This window comes from Microtus oregoni, unplaced genomic scaffold (assembly GCF_018167655.1).
Source record: "Microtus oregoni isolate MIOR12 unplaced genomic scaffold, Mior012 000006F_ref0000085, whole genome shotgun sequence".
NCBI classification, from domain to species: domain Eukaryota; kingdom Metazoa; phylum Chordata; class Mammalia; order Rodentia; family Cricetidae; genus Microtus; species Microtus oregoni.
This window is the reverse complement of record NW_024543065.1, coordinates 45,472,692-45,484,320: the sequence shown is the minus strand read 5'-3', so window position 1 is coordinate 45,484,320 and position 11,629 is coordinate 45,472,692. Positions and strand designations below refer to the sequence as shown.

Below are 11,629 nucleotides of genomic sequence, written 5' to 3'. Positions count from 1 at the left end.
CATGCCTGCTCTGCTCACTACCATGGGGATAGTAGACTGAACACCTGAAGCTATAAATAAGGTCCCTAAATTAAGTACTTCAATTTAAAGAGTTGCCATGGTCATGATTTCTCTTCACAGCAACAAAAACCCTAAGATATATGTTGATACCAGGAGTGGAGTATTGCTGTGACAATGCATTGTTTCGGTGAAATATTGATTTTGGTAATTTAGTTTAGTAAATTAGTGGAATGCTTTAGGCACTGTTTAATAGGTATAATAAGAATATAGAAAGCAATGGTACTGATAATGATTGGAACTATCAGAAGCTGGCTCAAGAAGTTTCAGAGAAGAACTTCAGTATGTTACCTAGAAATCATTCTTGTGATATTTTTGGGATGAATGTGAGTGTGTTCTGGTTTTGCCCAATGAGTCTTCCTGAAGCTGAAGTGAAGAGTTATAGATTGAATCTGTCAGGAGAAGAAATCTGAAAACAGGCTAGTATAGACTCTGTCATGTGAATATTAGTAGTAACTCTAAGGAAGATATATAATTAAAATCAGGAGGCTAAGCAAGGTAAGTTATAAAACATAAATTTTGGAGAACAAGGAATTGGAATGGAGCTAAATCCTCTTTTCAAATTGATAAATGGATGAAGAAATAGAATAGAGGGGGTCGTGACTGAGGCAAGATCCTACACAGCTAAGTTTAGAACTTGTAGAAGCAAACAAATGAAAAGCTTAGAGCTTGGGGGGTTGGGGCACATGTTTAATCCCAGCACTGGGAAGGCAGAGGCTGGCAGATCTTTGAGTCTGAGAACTACTTGGTCTACAGAGCAAGTTTTAGGGCAGTTGAGCTGTGAAAGACAGAAAGCTGGTTAAATGTAATTGAATGAGGGGAACATGGACCAGCCCCAGCAAGCAGAACTTGGTAGCTTTGTCCATGTGGTTCTGGCTTTTGCATAAAGAATAATAAGTAGCTATAGAATAAATTCACTGAGGCCAGGCATGTGTCTGGCGTCTCCCTGACGAGAGGTCTTGTAGAAATGACCTTGCATGAAGCTGTGAAATTCAGGCATTGCTTACTGCAAGAAACCGAGTGGTTAGAAAAGCCAGAGTTGTTAGATCCTTGCTGAGGCGAACTGCTAACAAGGAGTGGAACCAGCCAAAAGAGGAAATAGTGTGCTGTAATAAACAAATGTGATAGAACTGGAGTTTGAGAAGCATTTTAACATCAGAGGTGGAGAGGAAGTGTTTAGAGTTTTCCCAGCTTGTTTTTGGCCTCGCTTTGGTTCACAATTTCCTCTTTATGCTCTTTTTCCTGTGTTTTGGAAAGGTTATAAATATTCTTTGCTATTATATGTTGAAAGTATGCGATCATCTTTTTGATTTTTATTTTTACATTGACTACAGTTAAGAGATCACCATTAGCCAGCGAACAGTCTGGCCTTTGAAACAAGTTTGGGACTGTTAAAGACTATCGAGTCTTCTGCAGTGCGACTGAATGTATTTTTGCATTATGTTATGGCTATAAGCTTTTTCAGGCCAGGGAATGAAATATGGTAGTTTGCAAGAAAATGGCTCCCAAAGGGAGCTATAATATTAGGAGGTATGGCTTTGATGGATGAAATGTATAGGGGTGGGCTTTGAGGTCTTTTCCCAGGCTTTGCTCAGTGTAACAGTTAGTTGACTTCTTGTTGACTCTGAATCAAGATGTAGGATTCTCAGCTCCAACACCATGTCTGCCTGCATGCTGCCAGGCTTCTTACCATGATGATAGTAGACAGATCCTCTGAAACTGTAAGTGAGCCCACCTAATTAAATGTTTTTGTTTATAAAAAATTCCATGGTCATAATATCTCTTTACAACAACAACAACAAAGCTAGTTAAGAGAGGTTTGCTCTCATTTTCCTCCAGGAAGCAGTTTGATACAAATTTTCTTAGCCCTATACAAAACCATTCCACATATAGATCTACTGAGGCAATTTTATCTCACAAATATCATGACCCATTTTGTGAGTTTGCAAAGCCATTGTATTACAAGAACCCCTCTTCTATGGTTCTGGTTAAATTGACATCTATCTTAATCCTGCAGTGAGATCAGTCCTATATAATTCTTTGATCTGTTCATTGAACATCATCTCTCTCATATCCAGTTCTCCCAGGAATGCATTTCCTTCATTGTTTTCCATTACCTCATAGTATTGAGTGTTTTACAACTAATAATCATAAATATCCCTAGTGAAATTCCTTTAAATGATTTGTCCTTTATTTTTATATGCACTATCTCTCACTAGTAGCATTTATGCCTAGGAAGCGTGAGTAGTGATGTTTTTATCCCTCACTTACATACATTTCCCTTTGTTCAGACATTAGAATTCATGTTTATGAGGTATTGGCTATGACTTACACTTCCCTTCTGTTGCAAAATACTATTTTAGGGTGTGTTACTTTAGTTTATGCTCTGAAACATTTGTTTAATGATGCAAAGATGTGTTTTATGAAATAAAATTCACCTGAAGTCAGGAGGTTGCATCATCAACTAGCTGGCTGGAAGTTGTAGGGAGGAGCCAGGTGTTGAAGAGTTTTTAAGGAGGGGTGAAGAGAAGCATGAGAACTTTCAGGGAGACTCAAGAAAGTGAGATAGGTGAGCTGCTTCCTATTCAGCCTCTCTGGGGAACAGAATCCTACTTGAACCACTGAATCTTGAGTTCTTTAGATGACTAGAGTTTGAGATAAGTTCCTTTTGTAGGTAGAAAGAGGCTGTGTCTGAGGGAAAAGAATTTGCTCATATTGTAGCTCTTGTGACCTAATTCCTGCTGGTAGCAATGGACTTGCAGTTCCTGACTAGGATAGTCATGGCTTAATAGGCAGCAAAAATTAAAAAAGTGAACAACACCCTTACTAATCTGTCTAATTTTTACAAAGTTTTTGACATTGTGGCTCCTAGAATAGGCTAGTTAAACAGAATAGAGGTGTTCTCTTTCCTTTTCATACTGTCACTGTTAGTGGGCTAGTCAACACTTCCGACAGTTCTAATCTCCTCTTTAAGAACAGTCATGTCTCTAAGGCTTATGCAACATCATGGAATAACAAGGAGCTGAAGCAGAACAAAAAGCACGAAAGAAAAAAAAGAAAGAAAGAAAAAGCAAAAAAGAAAGAAAGAGAGATAGAGAAAGAAAGAAAGGAAGGAAGAAGGAGAGTAAAATGGAAAGAGGGAGGAAGGGGTGAAGGAAGGAAAAAAATAGACAGAGATAGGGAAGGAAGGAAGGAGAAAGAAATGAATGAAAAGACAGAGCCAGTACACATTTTCCAATAATGAGAAATTCATTGCACCCTTGAACTCTCTGTAGCTGAGACCAGTTATGCAAGACCTGCATTTAAATGGGCCCTACAAGGTTATATACAGAGTGTGAGACCAACATCTACTATAAAGAGAAAGCCTGTCTCAAAACATCAAAACACACAAAATAAAGATTATCAAGGAAAGTATTCAAATGAGAGCAAACAGAAGACTCTTTGTCAGACATTATTATACACAGGAAATTTGCACCATCTCTTACATGTTCAGACATTATAAGCAGTCTAAGGAGTGATACAGTCTGTTAGTGACAAAAGTAAGGTATTTCTGTTAGTGAGTGAAAGTTGCTGGCATGTGAGTCCAATACATGTGCCTGCTAAAAGCAACATTATATATGTGGAACCTTTTATTTTAGTAGTGCTCACTTAATTTTTATCTTACTTAGATGAAAATTGAAATAATAATATTGTAAAAAGTTTTCACAAAAATAGGAAAATTTTCATTAACGATTCAAGTCCTCATCACTTTTATAAATGGGGAATGCAGTTTCAGCCAAAGTTCTGTATTCATTCTGGTGAATCCCATTTCCTTCAATACCACACCTTCATGCAGAACAAAGGAATCAGGTTTTGATTGAGTTGGGGAAAATTGTTCTTTGGCATGCATTCATTAAAGTGGAAGATGCTCTGCAGCTTTCAAAGGATAATTGTCATCAAAGGTTCCTAGGGGACTGATCCCACTGGCTAAACTATTAGCATGCCTTGTATGAGTGTCTTGCTTTTCCAACAATGTGATGCAAGGGCTATTGTGTATAAGCAACCATCAGTAGTACATCTACAGTATACATTCGTGGCACAAAAAAAGAACAGAAAGGCAGAGGAGAAGAGAGAAGACAAGAGGGGGGGGAAAGGATCAAGAAAAGGGCGAATGAAAAAAAGTAGAGAGAAGAGGAGAAAGAAAAACGGAATGCAAGAGATGAGGAGAGGGGAGAAATGGAAAGTGATGAGGAGACAGGAAACAAGTAGGGAGAAGGAATAAGGAAAATAGAAGGTTGCTGGGTGCAATCCTGATGGTGGACAGATCCCAGCAGAGGACATAAGTATTTGGCAGAAAACAGAGATGAGCCAGGCGATGGTGATGGTGAGAATCTTGCAGCCTGACTGACTAACAGCCAGAATGCGTCTGTAATTATATAGAATTCAGTAAGCAGAATAGAGTCATGTAGCTTCAAAACAGAAATCGTATCATTTTTGCTTTTAGACATGTTTTTAACGTTTTCTCTTACATGTCTGGGGTCATAAGTTTAGTCATCATCAATAAACTGTGACAGAACAGAATTACTTTTAAAAATCATTTTCCCTCAAGTTTTGACATGATTGGTAAACTGCTAATTTTCATAACCATTTTACCCTTAACCATACTTTTTGTTGGGCAAAGTAAATTTGGGGGTTGTTCACAGTAACTTTTTTTGGGGGGGGGGTTGTTTCATTAAACCACATTAGTCTGGAAGAAATCCACAGGTTCTCATCTTCTGTGGAAACAAAAGAAGAACTTCTTTTCCAAAGCAATATATCCTTAGATACAAATTTTGAAGACCTATTTTGCTTTAGCATAGCAACCCATACAATGAAATGTCTCTCTATACTTAGCTTTCACAGTCAAAAAATTCAAAGAAAACACAATAATATACATATTCAAGACTCTCTGTGTATCTTTCATCTTTACGTGGCTTATTTTTCTTACTCTTATTACTTTTTCTATATGTTTAATATTTATTTCATTATCTTTACTCCTTTAATATATGGCTGTCTGTACTCTTTTATTTACAGTCTCTTTACTCTTTTTCTTATCTCTACCAAGTCTATGGACAGTTTTTAAACACACTGTGTCTCGTTTAGAGGTCTTTTATGTCTGAATCTGTCCTATTAGGTATCTGAAATCCTTATCTGTCCAAGAGCGCTTCTTAAAAGGCTGAGCTGTATTACTAGGACCAAAGCTGTTTTTCCTTTTGTTTCCACCTAGCCCAGCATGGCTGAGGTCCATTCAGTGCCTCTGAGAGCCATTCTCTCCACCCTAGATCTAGAGTCGGATTGCAGCAGGTCTGTGTTGTCATTAAGCAAGTTGTAACACTCTTCTCTAACCCCATTTAAATGCTCCATAGCCAGACCTTCTAAATAAGTTGGAGTTTCCACATTGTGCAAAGATTGAATAGCCAGTGAGACACTAGAACACACCGATTTCTGACTGCCTGGAGTTATAAACTTATGTTGTACACAAATCTTCTAATGAATATGGGAACTGGGGACCCTGACTATAGTACCCATGATTATCCCAAAGTATTTTACAAACTGAACCATTTCCTCTGCCCACATTCTGCAAAGTACCTATGAAGAAAATATCAATTAAACTTTGAGGTAAATAGCAGAGTACTCCAGCACCTACATGATATCTCACAATTGTTTATAACTTCAAATCCAGAACTCTGATGTCCTCCCCTCTCCCTCATATTTACACACATGTAGCACTACACACACACACACACAGACATTTACATACATATATATGCAAACACACACATGTATATGAAAAATACTCTTGCACATCAAATAAAATAAAAAAAACATACACCACAAAATGTATGGTTATAAGCTTGCTGACAGTGGTAAATTTATAAAACACTCACCGATGTTACTCAAAACACTACCTACTAGACCAGTTTGAGGTTAATGATCTAATGCATTAAATCTTGTTGTATCATTTTTCCTTCTTCAAATCTGACATTTTGTTTCTGTATTCTCAAGGATTCCACAGTCCTGTGTATATGGAATGGCAGAGGATGAGGTTGTGAGTGCTATGGAATACTTTGAACCTGGATGCTGTGGAGTACTTTGCCCACATATATATGAAAGTACCAGGTGTGTGCCCAATGTTCATGGAGGTCTGAAGAAGCCATCGGATGCCCTGCTATTTGCATAATGGAGGATTGTGAGACACCATATGAGTGCTGTGACCCAAACCTTTGATGTCTGCAAAAGCAACAAATGCTTTTAATTGCTGAGCCATCTTTCCAGCTCCATGATGTGTCTAATTTTTGTCAACATAGTCCTTCATTTCTCTGCTTTTCTTCCTACGTCCCTTTTGGTATTAGTTTTTGAATACTGTAAAGCTTGTTGTAAATTGTGAGCTAATGTTAAAAGAAAATTATTAAACATTAAATCCATAGAGGTATAGAGAACAAAGAAATATTGTAATGTTTTCAGTTCCCAGAATTAGAGATGATTCAGGGATGTTTTCTCTTTGTAAACATAGGACAACAGCTTCTACAGATACTGGGAAGCAATGTAAAGAAGTTGCTCAAAGACAGATGCTTGTTCTGTCCCAGCAGTAAGTTACTGCATCTAAGGGATTTGTGACCTACCAGTGGCTACCTATGAGAAACTGAAACTCTGTTTCAGTGATTGGTTGCAATCCAGCTGTTTGTTAATAGTGCAAATCTATATATAGAGTCAGAAGTTTGTTATGTACATGAGTTGGACCTTAATTCTTTGACAATGTCTTAAGCACATGAGTTCATGATGAGGGCATTCAAAATTTATGTAATGCAAATCACTTATATCAAGATTTAAAACTGAGCCATATGCTTGTGGAATGCAGAGGAGTCATTAATGCTCACTATGACAAAAGAGGGTCTACTCTTTTGAATGATGGTGGGCATATAAGTGTAGAAGGCATGCTAAGTAAAAACAAGGTAACCTATGGGGATTTATTTATTCATTGATTTGTTTGTTTTAACTTTCCCTATGCAGTTATATGTTTGGGTAATTATATTGCTATAAATTGAGTCAGTAAACAAAAAGAAATATCACTAAGGAAGAATCCTACTTATCAAGGTTTCAGAATGGTAGTTTGGCTTCCTAGTCTAAAAGTTTTAGGGCAGAGTTCTGTACTTCCCTGTGTTCTGGTTGTCTTCCTTTTGGATATTTAGTAAGTTTGTGGATGACTAACTCCAGGGAAAATAAAATTCAAGCTTGATTCCTATTTTGCTCTTCACTCCCTCTTCCTTATAACCCATCCCACTGCTCCAGAAATCTGGACTCCCTCTGTGATCCAATGCCCCAGAAGAGTAACATCCCCTCCAGATTTTCAAAGGTCTCTCTGCTGTTCACAGTGAAAACATTCCTGAAGGTTCTGATGGGAAGAAGTGTTTTTCAAAGGTGAAGTCACCACCTTTAGAAGCCAGTGTCATGCCTATCTCCTGTGACATCTTCTTGATCTTAGGGGAGACAGGGTCTCAGCATGTAAACATGTCACCCTGTATCTGTGTATATAGAGAGAGGCTGTCTGCCCCTCTGAACTTTGAGGTCCTACCAAACATCTGTGATCATAGAGGCATCTACTTTCATAGGTGAGTCTTATTTTCTTCTTTCAGTCTTGCAGAAGCAAGACAATCTGATGTCATCTGTGTAGGTACAGCTCTCTGAGCTTGTCTCTCTCTTTCAGGGAAAGAATATTGAACTGTACGAATACTCACCGATCTATGGATCATCTGAGTCCTTAGCACTCCATGAGTAGAGAGAATGTGCTAAAGAATCACTGGGTACTTAATCTCCTCTCTCTCAAAGTCTTTGGCAAGGGAGATTTTTCTGTAAGATCCCTAATCCTAAGAGGCGGGTGGGGTTTTTGCCTCTAAAATGATTTATCAAAATATTCAAGGGATACATACAGTCCTCCCCCTACAAAAACTTTTCTTTCTACAAATACAATGCCTACTCAGTGAAATACAATGCCTTGTATAATCACACATGCTTGAGAACATAACCTAAAAATATGAGGTACCTTGATTTCCTTGCATTCTGCCTCTTTGACTCATACTCACAAAAACAGCTGACAGATTTCTTTTGGAAATACTGGTGTCAGTGGGCACAGAGACAAAAGTCTATTTTACCTTTATGTTGTGAATTAAATGCACATGTTATTTATGTGCATTTGAATGTGGAAAAAATTAGATACCTATGTTCTAAACTTCACCCCATTCTAATGAGGTTTCTTTGACTTGCAAATTTTGTCATCATTTAGTCAGGGCTGAATATTCATATTTCTACTTCTGTGATTTCTATCATACAGGACAGTCCTTGATCTTCAGATTTTCCTTTTCACCAATGCATTCATATATCACTTATGTTTTCCAATCTCAAAGAAAATATTGCATGCTGTACATATAGGTATGTATAAAATTTCATTTCGTATATGCTTAGAGAACTGTGTTAGAAAAGAGACTATACTCTGGTTGTAAATGAGAGTGTAATTTAGTAAAGGGTGAAAGTTCTCATGGTTATCATCCAAAAATTATATCAACCTTCACAATTATTGAGTTGAATATTTATATAAAATTGATCTGTTTCATGTGTGATTAGCATTGTGACATTTTGATATTTACATTTGTTACATGATATATGGCTGTAGCATACATTAGGAATTAATGGCATATTTAAAAAATATGCAGAAGTTTGCAGAATAGAGCCAGAATGACAGTGTGACATTAATTTAAAATCAGATTCAGAACCCCCAAAGTGAATAATGTTGCTCCAAGCAAATAAACAGAAATTATTTTCTTTCCAAAGTGCTATTGTCTGTGGCACATCTGCCGTTTGCCAGTATTAGAACCGAGGGAATCTGTAGTGTGATAAAACTCATCCGCTGACAGTCTGTGTCATCATTAAAACCGCTGTAGAAGGTTGCTGTGAGAGGGAAATGACACATCATCTGTGGAGCCCTGTGGGAAGTTGAAACAGCCAGCAAGCACAGTACGAACTTTGTCTTTAAATGCATTCCTGTGACTGCTGTCTGGTAGAAACAACTGTGAATAGTTTGAAAACATGTCTTCGTTTTTGTAATGTGCATTGGTGTTTTACCTGTATGTCTGTGTGAGTGTGTGGGAACGCTTAGAACTAGAGCTATGACACTTTTGAGCTTCCTTGTCGGGGCTGAGTTTGAACACAGTTCCTGTTGAAGAGCAGCCAGCACTCTTAGCCGCTCCAGGCTCTGAATCCTTTTATTCAAAAGCACATCTTGGGAGCTGTCAAGGAGGCTCTGTGGGTTAAGAAAGCCCTGCTCTTACTGATGACTCGAGTTCAGTCCCAGCATCCATACCTGGCAGCTCAGTGCTGATTGGCTCCAAAGGTACTGGCACTGAAGTGAATATTCCCACACAGAGACTCAAGCACTTCCACACAGTAAAAAAATTTTTTTTATTATTTTTTAAATTTATTTATTTATTAAGGATTTCTGCCTCGTCCCCACAACCGCTTCCCATTTCCCTCCCCCTCCCCCGATCAAGTCCCCCCCCCTCATCTGCTCGAAGAGCAATCAGGGTTCCCTGACCTGTGGGAAGCCCAAGGACTGCCCACCTCTATCCAGGTCTCGTAAGGTGAGCATTCAAACTGCCTAGGCTCCCACAAAGCCAGTACGTGCAGTAGGATCAAAAACCCACTGCAATTGTTCTTGAATTCTCAGTATTCCTCAGTAAAAAATTTTTTAAAACTCTCAAGCATTTTATCTTAATATCTGGATGGAAAGCATTGATTATTGGTTAGCATAGATTTTATATACAATGAAGAAAATAGTCCTACGTGTCTACCCTGATTTGTGAGGATCAGCTACAGATTGACATTCCTATAAGACAACAGAATGGCATCCAGAGACAAGGCTGTGGGGATATTCTTTCTGTCCCAGACTATACTGGGCATTCTGGGGAACTTAGCTTTGCTTTGCTGTCGTAGTCTCTCTAACTTAAGTGGGAACAAGGCAAGGCCCATAGATCTGATTATCAAACACCTGAGCTGGGCTAACATCTTGGTGCTTCTCTCCAAAGGAATCCCTCAGACAATGGCTGCTTTTGATAGGACATATTCTTTAGACAACAGTTTGTGTAAACTTGTATTTTACTTTCATAGAGTTGCCAGGGGAGTATCTCTTGGTGCAACATCCCTGTTGAGTGTCTTTCAGGCTATCACCATCAGCCCCATCAATTCCAAGTGGGCACAGCTCAAGTCAAGAGTTCCCCGCATCATTGGTCCTTCCCTGGGCCTGTGCTGGACCCTGTATCTTCTTATAAATAGCTTCCTTATCACGACAGTGACTAATAAGAATGATAATGGAAATCTTACTAACTTTAGACAATTTCTGTACTGTGTAGTAGTAAAATTTTCCAAGCAATCTTATTTACCATATGCTATCATATTGGCCTCCAATGATGTTATCTGTTTGGGACTCATGATGTGGGCCAGTGGCTCTATGGTGTTGATTTTGTTCCAGCATAAACAGAGTGTCAAGCATATCCACAGATCCCTGTCTACTAAATCATCTCCTGAGAAGAAAGCCACACAAAGAGTTCTTATCCTAGTGAGCAGTTTTGTGGTCCTTTATGTAGCCTCTGTGACCTTAATGATGTATTTTTCTTTCCAGGATGGAACAGATACATGGGTGGTCAATGCCAATGTGGCTATGAGTGCATGTTTCCCTGCACTCTGCCCCTTTCTTCTCATCAGACACTACACCAGGGATCTTCATCCCTGCAGTACTTGAGTATATCAACAGCCAATTTCTCTTGTGTAGTCAGAGCACTCTATTACATAGAATTGTGTACATTATTTGATATTCGGTATGATCTCTTGACATCAATCACTTAAATTCTCTGGAACACAGTGTTGTATTGGTTGCTGTCTACCCTTTTAATTTAGAACATTATAGCACTAGGTTAATATTTGTGGTGTAAAGGTTGATGTGGTTATTGTGACAGTTGATAAAGCTCTGACTATCATTCACTGATCTGCTATATAAACAAAATTTATCAAGGCTTGTTTGTAGATAGACCATCATACTATAGGAAGTATAGAGTCCCAACTGATTCTGAGAAAATGAACAGTTTGGTATGACTGAAGAATCCAAAAATGCAATATAGACATAAAAAATCCTGAAATACAGAAATAAGAGAATGTATGTCCAAACACATTTTGAAAAATAATGATAAAACTGATGGCCACTGTTGACATTTAACAAACACTTTCTGCCTCAAGAGAAAATGCACATGGGCAAACTTTTAACAATTGTCTTCTGCCTCCCACTTTCCCAGCTAGCCTTGTATTGCAGACAAAGGTTAGCTTCTAACCATTGCCCCAATGGGACCCTCTGCACTGTATTCCCCTACTTTTTAACTGTCCCCCTACATGATTCTACTCTGATGGAGGAAGGTCATTGGTTAAGTAATAAAGAAACTGCTCGGCCTCATAGGTTAAAACATAGGTGCGAGGAGTAAACAGAACAGAATGCTGGGAGGAAGAGGAAGTGAGC

At 38.4% G+C, this 11,629-nt stretch overlaps 1 protein-coding gene across 1 annotated transcript; it reads left to right on the top strand.

Annotated features, from left to right (window-relative positions):
* Positions 1-9,967: 9,967 nt before the first annotated feature.
* LOC121449869 (vomeronasal type-1 receptor 4-like) lies at positions 9,968-10,864 on the top strand. The gene has a single exon (XM_041654533.1). It carries the CDS (start codon positions 9,968-9,970, stop codon positions 10,862-10,864), a length of 897 nt encoding a protein of 298 aa, XP_041510467.1.
* The last annotated feature ends 765 nt before the right edge of the window (positions 10,865-11,629 follow it).

What these genes read in the sequence shown, in the direction of transcription:
- LOC121449869 (XM_041654533.1), top strand. Translation starts at nt 9,968, where the DNA reads ATGGCATCCAGAGACAAGGCTGTGGGGATATTCTTTCTGTCCCAGACT.